At 52.0% G+C, this 21,299-nt stretch overlaps 10 protein-coding genes across 10 annotated transcripts; 5 read left to right on the top strand and 5 right to left on the bottom strand.

Moving 5' to 3' along the window:
• Positions 1 to 71: 71 nt before the first annotated feature.
• mog1 (Ran GTPase-binding protein MOG1) lies at positions 72 to 961 on the bottom strand (the record flags this gene model as incomplete). The annotated part of the gene is made up of 2 exons (XM_025704750.1): positions 737 to 961; positions 72 to 642 (listed from the first exon to the last, which is right to left on the bottom strand). Exons 1-2 carry the CDS (start codon positions 823 to 825, stop codon positions 72 to 74), a joined length of 660 nt encoding a protein of 219 aa, XP_025564529.1. The 5' UTR covers positions 826 to 961.
• A 404-nt stretch (positions 962 to 1,365) lies between these two features.
• BO88DRAFT_403683 (NYN domain-containing protein) lies at positions 1,366 to 3,469 on the bottom strand. Its single transcript, XM_025706423.1, has 2 exons — positions 2,260 to 3,469; positions 1,366 to 2,212 (listed from the first exon to the last, which is right to left on the bottom strand). Exons 1-2 carry the CDS (start codon positions 3,181 to 3,183, stop codon positions 1,592 to 1,594), a joined length of 1,545 nt encoding a protein of 514 aa, XP_025564528.1. The 5' UTR covers positions 3,184 to 3,469; the 3' UTR covers positions 1,366 to 1,591.
• Positions 3,470 to 3,735: 266 nt separating this feature from the next.
• BO88DRAFT_403682 (heat shock 9/12 family protein) lies at positions 3,736 to 4,618 on the top strand. The gene is made up of 3 exons (XM_025706422.1): positions 3,736 to 4,177; positions 4,249 to 4,441; positions 4,502 to 4,618. Exons 1-3 carry the CDS (start codon positions 4,144 to 4,146, stop codon positions 4,542 to 4,544), a joined length of 270 nt encoding a protein of 89 aa, XP_025564527.1. The 5' UTR covers positions 3,736 to 4,143; the 3' UTR covers positions 4,545 to 4,618.
• A 155-nt stretch (positions 4,619 to 4,773) lies between these two features.
• On the bottom strand, positions 4,774 to 5,631 carry BO88DRAFT_413740 (uncharacterized protein; the record flags this gene model as incomplete). Its single annotated transcript, XM_025708143.1, has 1 exon — positions 4,774 to 5,631. One exon carries the CDS (start codon positions 5,629 to 5,631, stop codon positions 4,774 to 4,776), a length of 858 nt encoding a protein of 285 aa, XP_025564526.1.
• A 238-nt stretch (positions 5,632 to 5,869) lies between these two features.
• cog6 (Golgi transport complex subunit COG6) lies at positions 5,870 to 8,197 on the top strand (the record flags this gene model as incomplete). The annotated part of the gene is made up of 2 exons (XM_025704749.1): positions 5,870 to 6,197; positions 6,254 to 8,197. The coding sequence occupies exons 1-2, from the start codon at positions 5,895 to 5,897 to the stop codon at positions 8,195 to 8,197; spliced, it is 2,247 nt and encodes a 748-aa protein (XP_025564525.1). The 5' UTR covers positions 5,870 to 5,894.
• A 128-nt stretch (positions 8,198 to 8,325) lies between these two features.
• On the bottom strand, positions 8,326 to 9,784 carry BO88DRAFT_385615 (NGG1p interacting factor 3). Its single transcript, XM_025704748.1, has 4 exons — positions 9,588 to 9,784; positions 9,477 to 9,520; positions 9,294 to 9,419; positions 8,326 to 9,232 (listed from the first exon to the last, which is right to left on the bottom strand). Exons 1-4 carry the CDS (start codon positions 9,692 to 9,694, stop codon positions 8,394 to 8,396), a joined length of 1,116 nt encoding a protein of 371 aa, XP_025564524.1. The 5' UTR covers positions 9,695 to 9,784; the 3' UTR covers positions 8,326 to 8,393.
• A 199-nt stretch (positions 9,785 to 9,983) lies between these two features.
• Positions 9,984 to 10,855, top strand: BO88DRAFT_403678 (BolA family protein). Its single transcript, XM_025706421.1, has 2 exons — positions 9,984 to 10,341; positions 10,443 to 10,855. The coding sequence occupies exons 1-2, from the start codon at positions 10,248 to 10,250 to the stop codon at positions 10,616 to 10,618; spliced, it is 270 nt and encodes an 89-aa protein (XP_025564523.1). The 5' UTR covers positions 9,984 to 10,247; the 3' UTR covers positions 10,619 to 10,855.
• BO88DRAFT_403677 (peroxiredoxin family protein) lies at positions 10,786 to 11,993 on the bottom strand. Its single transcript, XM_025706420.1, has 5 exons — positions 11,504 to 11,993; positions 11,290 to 11,389; positions 11,179 to 11,224; positions 10,947 to 11,112; positions 10,786 to 10,893 (listed from the first exon to the last, which is right to left on the bottom strand). Exons 1-5 carry the CDS (start codon positions 11,709 to 11,711, stop codon positions 10,865 to 10,867), a joined length of 549 nt encoding a protein of 182 aa, XP_025564522.1. The 5' UTR covers positions 11,712 to 11,993; the 3' UTR covers positions 10,786 to 10,864.
• Positions 11,994 to 14,990: 2,997 nt separating this feature from the next.
• skn7 (putative stress response transcription factor SrrA/Skn7) lies at positions 14,991 to 17,447 on the top strand (the record flags this gene model as incomplete). The annotated part of the gene is made up of 7 exons (XM_025708142.1): positions 14,991 to 15,047; positions 15,141 to 15,157; positions 15,347 to 15,419; positions 15,501 to 15,644; positions 15,706 to 16,608; positions 16,655 to 16,850; positions 16,927 to 17,447. 7 exons carry the CDS (start codon positions 14,991 to 14,993, stop codon positions 17,445 to 17,447), a joined length of 1,911 nt encoding a protein of 636 aa, XP_025564521.1.
• A 1,509-nt stretch (positions 17,448 to 18,956) lies between these two features.
• BO88DRAFT_336557 (translation initiation factor eIF2B catalytic subunit epsilon) lies at positions 18,957 to 21,278 on the top strand (the record flags this gene model as incomplete). Its single annotated transcript, XM_025702906.1, has 4 exons — positions 18,957 to 19,034; positions 19,109 to 19,165; positions 19,248 to 20,547; positions 20,605 to 21,278. 4 exons carry the CDS (start codon positions 18,957 to 18,959, stop codon positions 21,276 to 21,278), a joined length of 2,109 nt encoding a protein of 702 aa, XP_025564520.1.
• Between the last annotated feature and the right edge of the window lie 21 nt (positions 21,279 to 21,299).

Below are 21,299 nucleotides of genomic sequence, written 5' to 3'. Positions count from 1 at the left end.
TGGTATCATTCCTCCCACCTCCCACCATCCACACACCCAAGAAACACCAAAAGAAAGGAAGAGATAATGAATCATCCAAACAAATCCCACTCCACAACCACCAACCCATCAACTAACCCCTCCACCACCCCCCCAACAACCCCCTCCTCCCCCCTCAGCCCATCCCCATCCCCATCCCCATCCCCATCCCCCCTCCCCTCAAACTCCTTAACCGGAACATTCCCCCAAACGACCAAATCACTCCCCTGCTCCTCCAACCTAACCACCAAAAACGAGCATCTCACCACATCCTTACCCCCTTCCTCCCCCAACTCCACCCTCCCCGTATACACCCTCCCAGCCCCAGTTCCCTCCCGACGGCCCACACTCGTAATCGGCGTGCGGAACCGAATGGTATCTTTACTGACGGTGTCGTTGTCTTGGATGTCCAGGATGTGGTAGAGAATAGCGGCTTTGTCGAGGGTTTCTCTATCATCTTGGTTCTGAGTAGTGCTGGTGGCGGAAGCGAATAATTCGCTGTTCTTGGATAATGTTTCTTGGCTTGTGCTGTCCGGGACGTATTCGTTTATTTCGTAGATTAGGGTTGAGAGGGTTGTGGGGGAGAGGTAGAGTTCTTGGTGGTCGGGGATTTGGCGGAGGTTACTTTATTATTTTATTTCGTTAGTATTGGGGTTAAATGGTTGGGAGGAGGAGAGGGGGAAGGGGAAGGGGGTAATGTATGTATGTATGTATGTACCTAGCATCTAACCACCCCTTAGGGATGAGGCCTTTAATGGCGCCGCCGTAGAGGGGTTGCGGGGTGTATGTTGGTGGTGGTGAGGTCATGGTGGGATGATGTTGTGTTGTGTAGAGTGGATGTGTGGTGTGGGAATATGCGATTGCTTTTCTGGTTGAGGTAGATGAATATGTATGAGAGTATGGAAGGGAGAAAAGAGGTATGCTGTCTGGGTGTAAATAGTTGTTGTATGATGGAGGAGAGGAAAAGCTCAGCTGCGCGGAGCGGAACTTTGAGTGATGGTGGGGGCGGGGTGTTCGGATGGCCGGCCGAGGAACAATTCTATAGCTACTAGTTGAAAACTGACAATCTACTACGACTTTGAAGCATTGATGATCAGAGGGGGATACTGCCTGATTTACACAAAAGTATGAATTCCATATTGTATGACACGTGCTTTTCATTGTTTCAATCTTGTAGTACTACTAATTTACTATGTCCGACAATTGGGTCTTCTGTATATATATCTGCTACATCCCTACTACTAGTACTAGTATCTAGTATCACGGATTCTGGCAATCCAAACAATTTTCAATTCTACGATGGAGACAACCGAGCAATGATAAATGCTATGAGATAGAAGTATTACCAGGTACTAGTATCATGTAATTGTATAGGATGGAGTCAAGAGATACGGTATACCTCCATTATTAGCTCTAGGCTCAGCAGTAGTCTCGAAATGATTCAATTTGTCGTATCCTAATCTCAAGCTCCTATCACCGATAAATATCTTCATAAAACCACCAGCATCCCAACATCCTGAAAGGAACAACAATCTGACCTGCCAGCAGCAACAACTAATGCAGTAATCAAAGCCTACATATCCAGCAGCTCCTCAATATACTCATCCAACGCAATCATTCGAAATCGGTTCCCCCATTTCGCCCGGAATTCCTTCCGGCGATAAGCATAGCTCGTCACTTGGCTGAAGCTGACAAGCTCTACGGCCCAGCCCCGACTCAGCGCCCGTTCTACCATCTTCATAAATCCACCCGAGAATTCGGCTTCCGCCGCGTCTCCCGTGGCTAGAACGATGGTTGCAGGTTCGTCCGTGTCTAGCAAACTTTCAAGAATCTTCAGATGCAGAATTTCGTCCACACCCTGTTCGACCCAGCGCTCCTCTGATGCTTCGTTCGTTTCTGAACCGCTACCAGGGTCGTGAGCGCCAGCTCGAGGATTCTTGCGAAACCGCATTTGACGAGGAGTCATATGCTTGACTTTGTGGACCCGGTCGAGAATATTGGCTTCGTAACCAAGTTGTTCGCCTTCAGTGATGGCTGCAAATCGATCCGAGCCCACCAGGACTCGTTTGGCGGTGGGCCGGCCACGCTCGAGGATTAAAGAGAAGTTTTGAAATGACAAAGGCAAACGACGAATTCGCGTCTTCACCGGAATTTTGCGCGATAGCTTGACCGTATCGTGGAATCCAACCATGATCTGGACCAATTAGCACAAACACACCATTAGTCATGAATCATACATACATTGGACATGTCAACAAAGACATGGATGGGACGGCGGGTAACGTCCGTCTTCTTCAAAGGCCGTCCGACTTGGGTTACGGCATCTGCATAGTCGGGGAAGTTCTTCAAAAGCTTAGTCAAAAGACCGATCCTCCGATCAGCCGTCGACCTGTATGCAATAGGCTGTACGCGTAGCGTGCCAGTGTTGGGAAGGTTTTTCACGATCTTCGGGGGAGATGCCTCCATTGACTCATCATAGGAGGAAGGCGGCGTCTCATATGGATCAGACATGGCACCCGCCGTACCGACCTGCGGAGGGACCAGCGACGGAGTGCTTCCACTCTTGAGCAAAGGAGGATCAAAGACGCTAAGGTTGCCATCGGACTCGGCTTCCACAGCGCTCTCAGAGGTGCTAGCCTCATCTACATGCTTGCTTAGTGCAGCATCTGATTTATTGGGAGCTCGCTTCCCGGCGGTGGCCTTGGCCTGCAAGTTGCGGGACCTGGAGACAGGTATAGGCTTTGACGGAGTACGGGAAAGATCCTCATCCAAGCCTGCAGAGTCGACATGGTCATTCAAAGGTCGTTTGAGGATTTCAATCCGCTTAGGCGATTGTGGCGTAGGGGTAGGCGTGTTTCGCTGAAGTTCACAAGGTTCAACTGGTGGGCGGGTGGCCGAGATGCTAGTACTGCCTAAAAGCTCCCAAAGAGAACCAAAGTCTCCTAGCTTCGGAGGGGCCCCCTCACCAGGCCTCACCTCGCGCACATCAGCAGGGGAAGCGGAGCCATCGTTGTTGTTTGTCTCCCACGTAGGCCGAACAATCGAGGCAGACTCCGGGTGGCGATAAGGAACCGATGAGCTACCAGTGCCGTAGGTCGGGGTGCGGAGGAGATTGATCACCGGAGTGAAATCCCAATTTGAAGCTGATTCAAACGATGATGGCATTACAAGTATGAGGGCGAAATTGGTGTGCAATGAGGGTGTTGATTGCCCGGCAGCAGCTGGAGCAGTGATTGATAAGGCGAGCGGGGTTGCCTCCAGAGATAATCACAAACCGGCGGGCTCGCAGAGAACGTCAAGCACAAACGGAAAACGGTAGGTCAAAATCGCAAAGAAAAACAGAGCAAATAGATATAGAGCCGATCAACATGGTGGTCCAGCAGACCTAACGAGAGAGCGTGTTGGCGCCAAACGCATTGGAAGGACGAAGAGAGGGAGAGCGTCAGGCAGGACAACAGGCAGTCGGCCTGAAGGGACTCGCCGCGTGGCGGTGAACAGCTGGCCGCTTTCTGCTGGTGGTTACCGCTTGCTGTTTACATTGCATAACAAAGCTATACTGTTTGCAGTCTAGCTCAGTGTCGGTGTTCGCTTTAACATACTTCCGAGAACATTCTAGCGCTAACCACATCAAGCTACATGCGATCATGCAGACGTCATGACTAGGGGCACCCCCAAAAAGGAAAGTCTGGACCAGATCGGCGAGGTCTGGCGCCATCCGCTGTTTCGACCTTGTAGTTTGTACACAGTATACAGTACACAGTGAATAAACTCAAATATCGTCATGCCCCGATGACGCACATGCAAGATCCGGCGTCCTGATCGAAACCGGGGTTTCTCCCCTCATGATGACGTTGATTCGCTGGTATCTCTTCCAGCCTTCCAGGACTGCTTTCCCCCGGTTTCACTGGCTACATTCACGTTCATCGATGGCGTAGCCATTCACTGCCAGGGTTGTCGACGTCATGGAGCAACTTGAGGACTAGAAAACTTATATAAAGACTCCTCTGCACCGTCGATGAGTGTTCTTTCCATCAACAATCCAATCATCTACAAATCGCAACATCCAATCCAAAACTCAACTACATCCAACACTTTTTAAGTCCTCTTAACAACCACTCAATCAACATGTCTGACACCGGTCGCAAGGATTTCACCACCAGTATGTCTCCTGTTCCTGCGCTCAGGCGCCCCATGCCAATTGGCTTGCGTGATACTTACTCGCTTCTGCAGAGGCTAAGGAGGAGATGACTCCTGACTCCACCAAGTCCACCCAGGACAAGATCAAGGAGACCGTCACCGACACTGGTGACCGCGTCGCCCGCGGCTTCCAGACCGACGACAGCAAGTCTGGTACGCAGGAGGCTTTCGACAAGACTCAGCGCTCCCACGATAACACTTCCCACGGCGGTGCTTCCGGCTCCATGTCAGTATTCTTATGGTCAGGCTGTGGTATTGAAAAACATCCAACTAACAGACTCTGCAGTGGCGACAAGATCAAGGACACCCTTGGTCTGGGTAACAACTAAGTGCACGGCACATTCGAATACAATCGATCGACGAGTCATGACCAATAGCGCTTTCACTGTTCTGTGATGCATGGAATTGGAGAACGATGGGTTGGCGGCTCACGGCAGATTGTCCTTTTCATGATTTTATGAGTTGACGATACCACACCTTGATAGTATCACCTCTCACTAGCTCAATACTAGTTGAACATTTGATAAACATAGTCCTGCATCATTTGTAGTGTAGAATTTACTTTTCGGCAAGCTTCTCAGACATAATGTTCCGTTGCTGGGTGAGTCGGTCAAGCTCCTGCTCTAGCTCCTTGTATTGCGCCCGAGCACCAGGGATGTCGCTTGGCAGATCATGAAGCTTCTTTACCCTCTCCACTAGTGTTTTAGTGCTCTCCAGCATCCTGATAACGCTGTGCTCTTCCGCAATCACTTCTTCAAGCGTGGGTCCCTTGCTCCTATTTCTCTGTAGCGAGGCAATTCGATCTTGGTATTCGCCAGCTTTGGCGCTGAGCAATTTGGTTTCTCTTGTCCATTCCGCCGTTAGCGCTGGGAGGTTGGCTGGTGTTTCATACACCTCGTTGGTCTTGAGGTCTAAAAGTTGTTCTCGCAGCGTAGCCAGCTCTCTGCCCAAGTAGTCGTGTAATGCCTGTACTTTACTCATCTGCTGCTGCGCATTGAATTCCTCCACCGTGAGATCAATGATAGATTGGCCTAGATCGCTCGTACTTGTGCCCAGAGCCCCAAGTACTACCGTTGCCTCTGCCAGGTCGTCCAGGGTTCGTCTGCCATTGTCGTCAAGACTATGCTCCACCTCATCCAGTATTTCCACCTTCTGCTTTACCTCACTCTCCTCTCGGGCTTTGAAGCTCTCGACCGCCTGCTCGCGAGCCTGATGGAGAATAGTGGCTTCCTCATCCGCAGCATCATTGGCAGCGGCCAGTGCTAAGAGGGTGCGCAGTGTATCTTCATTTCGCTCGAAACTGGGAACCGGATTGGGTGCGTACTGACGACTGAGCCATGCATTGACATAGGCCCAATCTTTGGCCTGAATGGCCGCTTGGCGCGCTTTGGCGGGGGAGAGGAGGGGGCTATCCATGGCAATCGATTGTGTTATTTGTAATTCTTCGGATATGCAACGGTTGAATAGCCATGTAAAGGCCTAACAATCAAATATCTGGTATTTCATTAAGGATGCGGGCTGAGGAAAGGATTAGGTTCAAAGGTTGATTCAGGTACAGGGACGGATCAACAACCCGGCCGGGGAAAGCGCTGCGCCGATTCCCGCCTCCGCTTCAGTCCCGCGGGACACTCGCAGCAACCATCCCAGCCAGACAGCTCGACTACGCCAACAGTCCCGCGATGGCGAGCTATTTCCCTCCCAATGGAGTCATCTCCAGCCATGGATCCACTCGAGCATCCTCGCCAGCTTCCTCTCCGCTTTCACCCCCGGTACACCAGCGATCCAATGCCTTGTCCAACCGACTGACAAGTGTACTTTCGGCCTCCTATGCGGACTCGGACATTCGCGATGCGCTGGAGACACTCAGCCTCAGGGGAATACACAATACGGCAGAAGTTCGGAGACAGCTACGCTTGGATGTTCAGAAGGAAGTCGTCGACAGCAATGCCGAGATTGTGCGGGATTTCGGACTGGTTGCGGAGGTGAGATGCGCCGATGCTGAGAGATCCAATGGATGCTAACTTAGCCTGCTGCGCAGCAATTGAAACGGATAGGAACTGTGATTACCAACCTGAACCAGACTTGCGATGAGATGCGCAAACATATTGTCTCGGCCAGACAGGAAACGGCACCAGTGCTCGAGGAAGCGTCGGCCTTGATGAAACAGAAGAAAGAGGCAGAGACCAAACAAGAGCTGCTGGAAGCTTTCACACAACATTTTATCGTCCCCGATGAGGATCTGCTGATCCTGACACACGCTGAGGAGCCTATTGATGACCATTTCTTCGAAGTCCTCTCCAGAGTCAAGCAAGTATACCGGGACTGCGAAGCATTGCTCGGGGGTGAGAACGAGCGACTGGGCCTGGAACTCATGGAGAAGAGCTCTAGAAGCCTCAATTCCGCCTACCAGAAACTCTACAGGTGGATACAGAAGGAGTTCAGATCCCTCAACCTCGAAGACCCTCGCATTAGCAGCTCTATCAGACGTGTTCTGCGAGTGCTGGCGGAGCGGCCAAGCTTGTTCCACAGCTGCCTGGACTTCTTCGCAGAGGCGCGAGACTACGTCCTCTCGGATGCCTTCCACTACGCTCTTACTGATGCCGTCTCTGGCACGACGGGTGACATCAACGTGAAGCCAATCGAATTCTCTGCCCACGACCCCCTACGGTACATCGGAGACATGCTGGCCTGGGTGCATTCCACCACGGTCTCCGAACGAGAGGCACTCGAGGCCCTCTTCGTCGCCGACGGCGAAGAGCTCGCCAAAGGCATTCAAGCCGGGCTAAGCAGCGAACCCTGGTCCCGTATCGACGAAGACAAAGAAGTATCATTCGACGGCCAAAAGGCTCTCAGTGACCTAGTCAACCGAGACCTCATTGGCGTCTCCCGAGCCCTGCGCCAGCGCGTCGAGCTAGTCATCCAAGGCCACGACGACCCCGTCACCTGCTACAAGGTCGTCAACCTACTATCCTTCTACCAAACGACCTTCAGCAAACTCCTCGGCCCGCAATCCAACCTCGCCGAGCTCCTCGAGACCCTCGAAAAGTTCACCTTCAATCACTTCGAAACCCTGATGCACGACGAAGTCAACAACATTTCAACAGACCCCTCAGCCCTGACACCCCCGGCGGACCTCTCCGCCCCCCAATTCCTCCAAGACGCCTTAGAAGTCCTCACCTCCCTAATGAAAACCCACGAGGCCTCCTACGGCGCCGACCCCATCCCCACCCCTGGCCCCAAACCCACCTCACCACCACCCCAGGACACCACCACCAGCACCACCACCGAAAACAAATTCACCCCGGTCCTCCACTCCGCCCTAGAACCCTTCCTCGACCTCGCCAAATCCTCCGCCGCCGATCTCCCCTCCCACACCACCCAAACCATCTACCTAACCAACATCCACCTCACCGTCCGCACAACCATAACCCCCTACCCCTTTGCCAGCACCACCCACCTCTCCCCAATCCAAACAGCCCTCTCCACCCTCCGCACAGACCTCCTCGAAATCCAACACCGCTACCTCCTCACCTCCTCAGGTCTCCAAACCCTCCTCACAGCCCTGGAGCCCTTCTCCCCTCAACAACCACCCTCAGACCACCAGCAGAAGTCGTTGTCGAAACCAAACATCTCAGACATCCTCTCCCTCCCGGCCTTCCAGCCGCAGGCGCTAGTTAATATCAGCCAGCAATTGGATGACTTCCTGCCGTCTGCGTTGATGGATGCCACGGAGAACTTGAAGCGCGTGGCGAGCGCGACGTTCGTGAAAGGTGTTACAGAGGATGCGGTTGAGGCGTTTTGTAGGGACTTTGAGTTTGTTGAGGGCATGGTTATTGCGGCGGATAATGAGGCGCGAGGGGGTGTGGTAGATGGGGATGAGGGTGGGGAGGAGGATGAGGAGGGAGAGGGAGAGGAGGAGAAGGGCGGTTTGAGGAGGTTGTTCCCTAGGACTACTGGGGAAATTAGGGTTTTGTTGAGCTGATTTAGCTTCCTCTTCTTCTTCTGATAGGAGTAGTTGATAGGGGGTGGGTTGTGTGTTTGGGTTTGTGGATTGAATGCATATAGTGCAGATTGTGTTTGATAGCATTTGCTTCTTAGTTCATATGTGAAGTCCATTTCTTTATATTGTATATGCTATTCATCTTCAATTGATGTACTATGTAAGCAGATGACTAGATCTACACCTGACGAATCATAATACCATACGGATCACGATCCTTCTCACTAACATCCACCACACACTCCGCATCCTCAAAAACCTCCTTCAGCTCCGCACCAGCAGCACCACCCTTCAAACCCTCCTTCCTCTTCACCTCCCACTCCTCCTTCACCGCACCCGCCAACTTCTCCCTCATCACCGCACGCAGGTACCCACGCTCCGTATTCGAATGCGCTAGCGCAACTACAACCGACCCACGCTCCACCGCCGCCAACGCCTCATGGTGACTCAACTCGCCGGTGAAGAGCAAATCAGGGATCTTCCCTCCCGTGCCCTTCAGCAAGATACTCGATCCGGATCCGGGACATACACCCACAGTGCGGATCTCGATGTCTTCGACCGAGGAGGTCTGCGGAATAGCGATGGGAATACCACCGGGGTATCCGACGCCCTGGGCGATGCGGTCCACGACGGCAGTGAGAGGCTGGGGCTCGTCGAAGGTGACGATGCGGCCCATGCCGGCTGAGTCCATGCCTTCGGGGACTGGGGGCGGAGAGGGGATGATTGTGTTGCGGACGTGAGGGACGGGAGTCGCGGGGGATGCGGGCTGGGGGTCGGGGAAGGTGGCGTGGGAGTAGTGTGTTGAGGAGGATTTCTGGATGGTGGGCTTTGTGCTGGTGGTTGGGGCGATGGCGCCGGTGACAATGTCGCAGAGCCAGTCGGCCATGCCGCCGGGGGTGGCGTCGATGGCTGTGTGCGGGGAGTAGACGCTGATGCCTTCTTGGGCGAGACGGAGGAGGGATGATTGTTGGGGGTCGTTGAAGGTGATGGATTTGAGGCCGCGGAAGATGATAGGGTCTGAACGTGTTAGTTGTGTTAGTCGGTGATGGTGTGTAGGTGTTTGGGGGGCATTGCGTACGGTAGGCTACGACTACGGAGGCGCGGCGGGCAATTGCTTCGTCTGCAACTGCTTTGGTGAGGTCAATTGCTAGGAGGACGGAGTTTTTCTGTCGGCGGGTGTGGTCGAAGGGGGCTTCGAGGAGGACTGGGATATAGAGTTAATGGGTTATAAGACTGGTGGTAGAAAATGGGAGGAGCTTACGGCCGGTGTTGTCCCAGCTCTTATCAGCCAATGACTCGGGGTAGCTGTTGCATTGAAGAAATTAGCCATTTTGAAACGTGGATTGACCAATGTAGGTGACGGAAAGCATACAGCTTCCTCATGGAGCTCACCACTGCCTGCGTAAATGGCGATGAGGTGGGGTATGAAGCAGACATTGTGGAATATAGGCGGGCGGATTGCCGACGAAGAGAGTTCATAGACAATGCTGTTGTGGTCTGGGATATGCGATGATCAGGTGCAGTTCCGGGATGTCAACAGGCCAGCGCAAAGTTGAGCTAGAAAATACCCCGCGAATGTAAAAGCAGATGAAGCTTTAGAAGAAGCGATGGAAGCCGAGGAGAAGCTGGCGCCACAGCTGGCCTAGTCCAGTCTGGGGCTAGTGCCCACCAGCCACAACGGCAGCTGACCAATCCGTTTCTTACGGTACGGTACGGGAGGAAGGAGAAAGAGGATCAATTCCAGCATGAAGGAATTCCGTCATCCTACATCGGAAGAAGCATCACCGCGCTGCCCACCCTTCTGACTCAAATCGCTCTTGACGACTCTCGGTCGCTTCATCTTAATATAATTTAATACCTTTAACTATTCAAGTACCTTATACTCCTTTGAAGTCGCCGCCCGGCTCGCTTGATGTACTCCCGCACCACTACCCTGTTGAGCAGAAGCTGCCGGTATCTTCTCCGCACCCCCGTCCATCACAAATCGCCGTTCTCGATTTCCGCGCGCTCCTTTGCGGCAGTCAACGCAGCCATGGCCGATACTTCGGGCGTTACGGCCGACTCGCTGAAGAGCAAACTGATCGATCAGTTGCAGGCGCAGCATGTTGAGATCGAAGACTTGTCGGGTATGAGAGCGCCTGCTGATTAATTTCATCTCCATGAGGGAATGAATGCTACACAACTATATGATTCCAAGACCAGATGTTGACGATAATGTTGTCTACAGGTGGTTGCGGACAGGCTTTCCAGGCCGTCATTGTCTCCCCCCAGTTCGAGAAGAAGACCATGCTTGCTCGCCATCGCCTGGTGAACTCGGCCCTCAAGGCCGAGATCGCTGCCATCCATGCCTGGACGCCCAAGTGCTACACTCCCGAGCAGTGGCAGGCGCTGCACCAGGGCTAACTCCGTTGTGAAGACGGAGGCTAGAGGAAAAGGGACTGGATATATCCTGGGGATTGACATGCCCTCGAGGGCATGCCGTCGGGCGTTGGGTTATTCGACATCATGGCTTTGCGCTGCCAGTTATGACTTATGCTTCGCTGGCTGTGGTTCTGAAAATAGAGTTCTATCGCAATAAATATTATGATATATTGTCATGTGAAGAGCCTAAGTATATAATTTTTTTATATGCTAATTCTCTGGGCTGGTTTAGGCCAAGACCTTCTCGGCCGCAGAGACTACATAATCCGTTAGTAACAGTCAATTTATTTGCTGGTTTTTGGGATCTTACCGTCAAGACCGATGTTGTCGGGCTCCACGAAAGCCTCCTTGACCTTGCCGTTCTCGACAAGCAGGGCGTAACGCTTGCTGCGGTTGTTTCCAAAGATGGAAGCGCTGTCGAAGGTCACATCCAGGGCCTCGGAGAACTTGCCACTGGGGTCACCCAAGAAGCGGATCTATCATGTAGCGTTAGTACACAGCACCGGGTGTTTCTCATACAACCAGGTTATAAGATCACTTACGCCGCTCTTGCCCTCGGGGTCAAGGGAGGTAGCCCATGCCTTGGTGCTGTTGTCGGGTTAACCATGATACCCTCGATTAACGGATGACACCGTACGTGACCCGTAACTTACACGAAAGGGTCGTTGACTGCAACAACGAAGACCTGACCGGCCTCCTTCAGCTTGGGGTGGTTGATGAATCCAGGAACGTGGGTGGCAGAGCAGGCGGGGCCTAATTTCCGCCGAGGTGGAACGGTTAGCAATTTATCACCAGGAGACATCTTTAATCACAGCGACCACTCCTATCTTAGGCCGGGTCGGCGATATCGGCACGAAAATTACATACTGAAGGCAGCAGGAACACCGACGATGACGCCCTTGCCCTTAAGTTCCTTGGCGAGGTTCACCTTGTTGCCGGGCGAGTTCTCAACCAGGACATCAAGGTCCGGGATGGCGTCTCCCTTCTGAACAAAAGCGGGTGCCGTGCTGTGGAAAAGGGCCCTCTGGGACAGGGTGCGAGGGACACCGGCGGTAAGACGACGAGCAGCAAACATGATGGCTACAGGGAGGAATGGATGATAATTTGACAAGGAATGTGTTTGGGATGAGAGATTGAATAATCCCGTTGGGGGTTGCCACAGGAAGTTTAAAATGAGAATGAGCGATATGGGAGGTGGAAGGCAGGAAGAAGGTGGGAGCTGGATGGAAGTTGATTATTGTTGTTCCTGAGCTGGTGGAGCTTCCTCAGCTTTCTCCAGAAATAACAAACATTAATTTAAATTGCTCCCGTTCGGGAGGTCGGAACATTAAACATTGCGATGATTTCGTCATGGTCGCTTTTCGGCTGCAGCGCCCGGACGTCGACTGGAGAACGTGGGGACTTGCTAAGGAGGAAGAGGAGGATAGTATAGGACTTTCAACTATCCTTGATGGTCGAATAGGTTGATTGAAACAGCCAACTGCCCTCTGCAGATAAAGCCACACAATAGTGTGGTTGTGAACAGAATTCCGGGACCTGTTGCTGGTTTCAAAACAATCATCCACGTGAAAAAGGGCGATAACGCCATACTTTAGGGCCCACTTATGTATGTCTACATATCATCACTTCAGATTCGCCTCCCCGGCATGTGGGAAGTAGTACCAAACACAAGGCCGCGATGAAGAGGGGGGTGGACATCGAATCAATCATACCGTGCGGACATCGACTCCGGTAAGATCTCATGGACCAGTCTCGATCGCTGCCTCAGAATCTCTGACAGCCTTTGTTCCCGCTGACTGACGGACACCAACCCTGCATTGTCTGTCTCGAAACTGCAAGGGTTCGTTTGCAGCATTCAAGTGGCTTTGGACCGGGGGGTGTTGAGTCTGGACTCTCAGCAGCACCTCCCCCTCTAGAACCTTGGCTGATAATTGATCTTGTTCATGGGCTGGCTGGATGAGCGTGATGAGACGAGCATGAGAGGAGAAGACAGGAGTCGGATTAACCAGTAAATTAGTTGGGCACTTACTTACATAGTTTGTCTCGCATAATATTAATAGTACCAGCTTCCTTAGAACTAGTACATGATGTTCGGGAGGTGGCGTCTCCATGATCCATACTACTCCATAGCTCCTTGTGCTAAATTAAGAGCCCATCCGATCTCTCTATCACATCTTATGGCTCCATGAGGAGGACTGGAAGTAGAATACGGCTATTTTATGGCCTGTCTCTATTCTTTCTTTGTCATGTCGTTCTTACTTACACACCTGATACTCTGTTAGCTAGTTGTAATCATCTCTGGATCCTCGTATCGTCGGCTAACCCGCGAGAGGGGATCTGCAACTGTTGCCGAAATTGAGGTCCCCCCCTGAGAAGGGAAACCATCTGTAGTAGAGAAGAAGATGCCCCAGCAGAGCAAAGTCGTGCAATACTGTATGTAAGTAGTATTTGCCAGAATGTTGATGCAGTTGATTTGATTCTCTGGAACCCCACCTCGTACAAACCCGCTGGCTACCGCGGGGTCCGAGAGGAATGAACGAAGGCAAAAAGAAAAACAAGGATGATGGGCTGAGAGATAAACATCAAAACGGTCATTGCTGCCGTCCACCCCTCCCTCCGTATACCACGACACGGCCGTTCGGGTTGTTGATCGCTGCGCAGAATCCAAGGCCCCTCCACCTGAGGCAGCCTATCTCCATAGCTTCCCCCCATCCTTTTCGTGCATCATTCTGCATCCATCAGGCGCACTGACAGCAATCTTTGGACCGGTAGTTCCGCCAGAACGAAGTGGTGGATACTGAGCACTCAGTCACACCTGCTTCGTTGCCTTCCTTACTTGGTGCCTTGTGCGTTTGTTTTTGGGTAATGGATATTCTTTTGCTGTCTTTTTATTATTACTTAATTATCTATTTTTTCTTTTCTCTAGGCCAGAATTCTTTATTTACCCTTTTTTTTAATTATCCTTTTCTTCTTTCTTTCTCTACCGTTTCTTCTTCGCCTTATACTTTGTATGTATGCTTGGAAAGTTAAAAAGGAGGGGAGCATAATTCTTAGTGAACGATATTGAGTTGTCTGTCCCTATTAGTTAGTTAGACCCGGGGGCTCTAAGATTTAGTTCCCAGTGTTAGTTTTTTCGTTGGCTTAGCATTAAGAATTCTCCCTCTACCCCTCTTATGGATCTCCTTGCGTGAGGTCATCCCCCCAGAATTAGAGACAAGTGCTGCATGAGAAACAGCCTCAAGATACCCGTCAAACGGAGAATTTCAAATTGCCAGAATGCTTGGGGGACCAGTAGATAGATACTAGACAAATTGCACATCTCTCCAAAGTCAAGTAAGATTAACCGGAAGGGGTAAAGGGACGGAGAAGTGACAACCCAACGGGTGGGTTGGAAGTTGTGGCTAGTGACCACGTACTCGGGGGGGAAACCGGAAAACCCACTTGGGGCAATTGGAGATGCGTCGATAATAATCAATACCACTAACTACCACTGCTACTTCATACATTTGACTACTGTAGATACTACAAGAAGAAACTTTGCTGGGCTGGGTGAACGTGAACCTGATTGCCAAATGAGAGTGAGCCATGGAAAGCAAATCACAGAACCACCTTTACCCACACGCCTGCCTTTTTCTTATCCACCCCCAACTCAGCCAGCAGCGCAGCAGCAGCAGCAGCAGCAGCAGCAGACAGGCAGACAGACTGACTGACAAGACAAGAGAGGGGGGGGGGAGAAGAAAAGCCCCTCGGTGTTTCTCTCTCTCTCTCTGCTACCTAACCTAATTACCGACCGTTGATTGATGATTTAGGATTTTATTATAATTGAATGTTATTTGATTTGATTAGTATTTTCTTTTTTCTCTTTTTTTTTTCTCTTTTTCTTTTCTTTTTTATCTCCCCCTCTTCAAGGGAAAAAAGGGCAACAAGACCAAGACTGAAAATAATAAATCCCAAAAAATATCAGGCTCCACCAAAAGGAGGGACTGGAACTAAACCCGAACGGCATTGACTAATTAATCCCCATTCCTCCTACTTCCTCACTAAGGCTCACTAAACTAAACTTGCCTACCACCACCACCTCCATCTCTCGACCACGACTACTACCTTACGCTCGTCTTTTTCTTTCTTTCCCTCCATTCCTCTTCTTTTCTTTCGTCCTCTTCTTTTTCTTGTCTGATCACTATTCTATTTCTCTCTCTCTCCAGTTTCCTTTCTTTCCCTTTTCCTTTGCCACCCGACATTTAATTTGACGACTGGCTGGTTTTTCTTCTTTCCCGTCCCTCCGCCCGTTTCTCGCCTTGCGACTTGTTGAGCCTGTTGCTTGTTCGATCGGTCGCGACCCATCTAGCCCACGATGGACGGTGGCCAGACCTCGACCAGCACCGCCCCCGCGGGCAACTCCAGCGATTTTGTAAGTGTCACCCTCGATAGCGACCGTTGTGAACTTCATGATCGCTATTATTTTCTAAGCGATTATACTTCAGTTTGCTAACATGATGGTTAGGTACGGAAACTCTACAAGTGAGTTGTTCCCCTTTTACTATTCTCCTGTACCCTGCCTGCGCTTCATCACTTCGGTTTCTCGTCCGCCGGGTTTTTCAATCTCAACCCCCGGCTTTCGCTGTCCGGTTGTCGCTGCGCCCTAGTAGAATCCAGCGATGTCCTGCATAATCTCGACATTGATCATGCGTGCTAATCCTCATCGCAAAGGATGCTCGAAGACCCATCGTACGCGGAAATCGTGCGGTGGGGTGACGAAGGAGACAGTTTTGTGGTCTTGGAGGTATGGCGCTCTTCGCATCTCCCACCCCGTCTGCCTTTGCTGCGGTCGCAATCCTCGAGGCTGACCTAGAAATCTATTCAGTGCGAAAAATTCACCAAGACCATCCTTCCGAAGCACTTTAAACACAGCAACTTTGCCAGTTTCGTGCGACAGCTGAACAAGTACGACTTCCACAAAGTGAGACAGAACAACGAGGAAAACGGACAGTCACCATACGGACAGAATGTAAGCAAGCTGCGCTTAGTGGCAGTCGATGCGATAGGTTCTAACTGTACTTGCTCTTCAGGCCTGGGAGTTCAAACACCCTGAGTTCAGAGCGAACAGCAAAGAATCCCTCGATAACATTCGACGGAAGGCCCCGGCTCCGCGCAAACAGGCCCAGAGCACCGAAGACTCGGTTCCGACACAACAAATAGATTTGCTGAACCAGCAAATTGTGGCTCAACAACAACAGATTCATCAATTACACGAGCGACACACACGACTCAGTGTCGATCATCAGTTGATGATGCAGGAAGTTATGAGGGTGCAGAAGACCATCCTTAACCATGAAAATGTTATTCACCAGGTGATGACTTACCTGCTCTCCGTTGATGCCCGCCAGCGGCGCGACAGCAAAGCGGCTGCTGTGCCTTTCCAAGCCCAGGGTCAAGCCGGTTCGACCCTGAGCCCTTCACAGGGCGCATCCATGGACGACGAGCCCTCGTCACCCTTGCAGCATGCCTCGAAGCTCCTGAATGATATGAATGCAGAGATTCAATTCAATCTAGGGGGCCTAGAGTCCATGGGTGAGCCACCGAAAACTACCGCCGTGGTCCCTACACCTGCTCTGGAGACTGCTCCCCGGAATGGTGTCGCGCGGCCCTCTGCTGCCGACGCCAGTGCGAATACTGCTATGGTCTATTCCAAGATGAACGGGGAGATCGAGCCCGTCGTCTACCCGGTGGGCGCCACCAACGGAATCGATCCTATGTACAGTGAACATGTTAACAACGTCCCGTATCCCATGCCTCCCAAACAAGAGATTGACGAATCTCGACGGCAATTCCCCGACAACCGGAAAAAGAGCGCAAATGTCGATCCCGGTTGGGTGCGCAGCCCCCATATTCTGCTCGTAGAGGATGATGCGACATGCCGTCAAATTGGTGGCAAATTCCTATACTCTTTCTCGTGCCTGATTGATACCGCGGTATGTTACTTTCCCAAAAGACTCGGATATCTCTCGACTGACATAGCTTCAGTTCGACGGCCTGGAAGCGGTGAACAAGATCCAGGATGGCTCCAAATATGATCTCATTCTCATGGACATTATCATGCCCAATTTGGATGGTGTTTCTGCTTGCCACCTTATTCGCCAATTCGACAGGACCCCCATTATCGCCATGACATCTAACATTCGCAGTGACGATATCCAGCTCTACTTCCAACATGGTATGTCCGCCACCCCCTGGGCTCCTTGGCACAGCCACTCTTAGGTCACTACGTTAGTGACTAACAGCATTATTAGGAATGGATGACGTCCTTCCAAAGCCTTTCACAAGAAAGAGCCTTCTCGATATGCTTGAGAAACACTTGGTTCACCTGAAAACGATGCCGCCGGGAATAGAGGCTCCCCAATCGGCAGCAGCCGTTACGATGGCCGCGCAAAGCTCGGCCGCCCAGTCAGTCAAGGAGGACAGCTCTCCTGGGCAATCGCCAGCAACATCGATGACTGCTTGGCAATCACCGGGCCAATTTCCAGGCATGACTGCCGTGGCTCCTAACGTTCCGCAAGTCCAAAGCCAATATATACCCGCCGCCCCTGCTGCGGCTGCATATGCCGTAGATCAAAACGGAGTTCAGTATCCCGCACCCGCGGTGGCCCTTGCTACTACGGCGCCTGCGGCCGTCAGGCCGCAACCACCTCGACGACAACTTTCGGAAATGTCGAGTGCTACCGAAAACCCCAATATGGCCAAACGGCCGCGCATGTACGCTCATCAAGCGCAGCCAATGGTTAACCCCATGCAAGCTGCGCGAACGGGCTAGATCGAGTGTCTTTCATCTCTGCCCTCTTTTCTCGCCCTACACTAGACGAACAATGACCTTTTCCAATTCCTTTTTACGCCCGCCCTCCCGCATCTCTCACCTCACTCCCGCTACGCCTCTCCACCTTACGATTTCCGTTGTTCTTCTCGTGATGAAGTCTTAGCCGTACGATACTGTTGTCTCGGGGAGTTGTACTGCTTCTGTGTTATTTTCTTTTTCGACGTTGCTCGATATATCCCGGTGTTGGAGGCGCGTGTTATTTGCATAGGTTGCGAATCATTTTGCGGCAAACTGTTGCGTTGTTTTCGTTTCTACTGGCTGATTGGCCGATGCAGTCGAAAAAACTGGTACTCGGGGTATGGCATCCAGATACCTTGGTTTTTGCAGCAGGACCTTGGGCTGGCAGCATGTAGTGTCTATTGTACGCGTCATATGGACTTGTTATTCTTCTTGTTGGGGCGCTTTGTAACCAGTCTCAGTTGTTACGTGGAAGGTCAATTTGCTGTGGGTCAAATAGTTAGCTAAGCATATGATGCTCAACAGCAGGGTTGTTGGGTCAGGAGGTAGGAATCTATAGAGCCAAATTCAAAATCTATTATTAACTCCCATCATTTCCAACCACATAGATACTATTTAACGTTCAACACATCCAGGTCCAGTAACAGAGTGCAAAAAGGGAATATGACGTTGCAGGCGCCCACCACTTTTTCCACACCAGCCCCGGAGGTTGAAATGGTGGCCACCCACCAGTTGAGCGGAGGGGAGAGCATCATCACCTCCCTCGTCATCATACGACCCAGCGAACCCGATCTGCCCACCCGATCCCTCCAAGCAGGCTACACTTCCGATCTGGTGTTCATCAGCTTTATCCACGATAGATAAGGTTCTAGACCGTCGGTCCCTGAACAAGGGATATTCCTTCGAGTCCATGAGGGCCCAGGCCTTCGATGGTGTTCTGGACTCTGAAACCCCCGGCACTCGCTGAGCCACTGTGGCTGTACCCCTGCTGTAACGGTTATTAAATCACGTGAGATGCACGTCACGTGCTAGGTGACCAAGGGGAGAGGCAGCCGAGGTGAGGTGGGGGTGTTTGTGAGTAGGAGTAGGAGACAAACAAGACAAACGGGCCGCCAGGTGGGATGAAGAAGAAAGCGTGACTCTGAACTTCCTCCGCCCGACGGCGCCGGGCTTGGCGGAGATTTTGCGAGTTGAACGCGCCCTGGGCGAACTTATTCATTGTTGCTTTCGGATTGTGCCGATTGATCTAGGTGACTTTTTGGGCCTGCCTTATTTCCCCACTCCCCCTTGGTACTGCTATTTCCTATTTCTTGGACCTACGCCGTATCTGAGTCTCTTTGTGAGTTGAGGTGGGGGAATTTCGAGAAATTACTCATCGGTCGATCTACATACCGTTCCTGATGTGAGTGCGCAATTGTGTGCCCCTGGCGCTCTTTGATGGAGGTGATATACTTGGATTGTTCTGACTTGCTGACGGCTTTTGGTGTATAGATGGGCCCGAAACAAAAAGGTGGTGCGGCGAAGAGGGGAAATGCCACGGAGGAGGTAGAGGAGACATTGCAGGCTGTCGTATGTTATTTTCGAATCGCAGAGGGGAGGTTGATGGTTTGTGGCTTTGGGCTAATGGCGCCGTGTGGTTCTAGGTGCTTGCGGATACTTTCGAGACGAGGTTCGAGCCGTTCACACTTGAGAAGCCTAGGGTATGTGTGGGAGTGCTGCTGCGTTGACTGTATGCATTGATGGTGGGGGATTTTGAAGGCTGACGCAGAGTGATTGATCTAGTGTCTCTTGCCGCTTGCGAACACTCCCTTGATTGAATATACGCTCGAGTTCCTCGCCAATGCCGGTGTGGAGGATGTCTTCCTGTACGGCGGAGCGCACTCCGATCAGCTGGAGAAATACATCAATGCGTCCAAATGGAGAGCGCCGTCGTCGCCGTTCAAGCAGTTGACTTTCCTCAAGTCGACGTCGACGTCGGTTGGAGATGTCATGCGTGATCTTGATGGCAAGCATCTCATCACGGGCGACTTCATCGTTGTCAGCGGTGATGTTATCAGCAACTTGCCTATTGAAGGCGCGCTAACTAAGCACCGTGCTCGCCGTGAAGCGGACAAGAACGCTATCATGACCATGATCTTGAGAGAGGCTGGCCGGAACCACAGAACCAAGTCCTCGTCTGTGTCCCCTGTTTTCGTTATCGACCCCACCAAGGACCGTTGCCTACACTACGAGGAGATCGACCATCATTCCCCCGAGCCTTCTCGCCTGAACATCGACGCGGAACTCATTACGACACACCAGGAGATTGACCTGCGCCAGGATCTGATCGACTGTAACATCGATATCTGCACACCCGACGTGTTGAGTCTCTGGTCCGACAGTTTCGATTACCAGACGCCCCGCAAACAGTTCTTGTACGGTGTGCTGAAGGACTACGAGCTGAACGGAAAGACAATTCACACACACATCGTGAAGGACCACTACGCTGCCCGGGTCCGGAATCTGAAGGCGTACGACGCTGTCAGCAAGGATGTTATTTCGCGGTGGGCGTACCCTCTGTGCCCCGACACCAACCTGCTTCGCGGCCACAACTACGAGCTTCGGAAGGGAAGCCTGTACCAAGAACAGGGTGTGACTCTGGCCCGCTCGTGCGTGATCGGTCGGCGCACGGTCATCGGCCAGGGCACCAGCATTGGGGACAAGACGACGGTCAAGAACACTGTTCTCGGACGCGACTGTAAGATCGGCAAGAACGTCACACTGGATGGTGCTTATATCTGGGATGGCGCTGTCATCGGCGATGGAACGACTGTCAACCAAGCAATCGTTGCTGACCGGGCAGTGGTGGGCAAGAACTGTACCATTGAGCCTGGCTCTCTGATTTCATTTGGTGTCGAGATCGCCGATGGTGTCAAGGTTAGCGACGGAAGACGCATAACGACAGCCTACCGGGAGGAGGACGACGAGGTGCCGGCCAGTGAGCCCGAGGTTGTTGGAGAAGGCGGCAAGGGATATGAATACGTTCCTTATGATGACGATGAGGATGAAGATGAGACGGCCAGCAATGCTTCGTCTGGTTTGAGTATGTGCATTCTGCTCCATTATTTGAGTCTATGATTGGCTAACATTTCTATCGCAGTTTACAACATGGCGAACCTGTCTCTCTCTACAGAGTCTATCTCGACGCTTTCCTCCGAGATTTCAGAGTTCGGCCGGTCTCGCTCGGGTAGTTTCAGCACTACAATGTCCGACGACGAAGACCAGGACCACTTTGTCCACGATGCCGCGGCTAGTGTCTATGACAGCTTGCGGGATGGCGTCACATCCGACGTGGTACAACTGGAGCTGGTCAGTCTGCGTATGACAGCGAATGCTTCCGACCACCAGGTCCGACGAGCCGTGGTCTCGGCGTTCATGAAGCGCATCCAGCAATTGATGGACGGCGGCAAGGGAGCGAGCGAGGCCATCCGGGAGATTTTTGGCAAGTACAAGGAGATCGTGGAGCGGTCACTGTTCGATCGCGACAGCGACGAGAAGCCCGATCAAGTGGACTTGCTGGTCCTCCTGCAGCAGGACCTGGCGCACCGCAGCCGTGGTGACACGGTCATGCTGTTCACGGCCAAGGAGCTGTACGACCTGGAGATCGTGGAGGAAGAAGCTTATGAGCAGTGGTGGGCAGATGAGCGGTCGAGCAGCACGGAGGAAATGCGGCAAGTGCGCAGCCAGTCGCAGCAGTTTGTGGACTGGTTGGCCAATGCGGAAGAAGAGGAGAGCAGCGAGGAGGAAGAAGAGAGTGATGAAGATGATGAGTAGATGACATAGACTATAGCCTAG

This window comes from Aspergillus vadensis (assembly GCF_003184925.1).
Source record: "Aspergillus vadensis CBS 113365 unplaced genomic scaffold BO88scaffold_7, whole genome shotgun sequence".
Classification (NCBI taxonomy): domain Eukaryota; kingdom Fungi; phylum Ascomycota; class Eurotiomycetes; order Eurotiales; family Aspergillaceae; genus Aspergillus; species Aspergillus vadensis.
The sequence above is the reverse complement of the archived record's forward strand: the minus strand, read 5'-3'. Positions and strand labels throughout refer to the sequence as shown.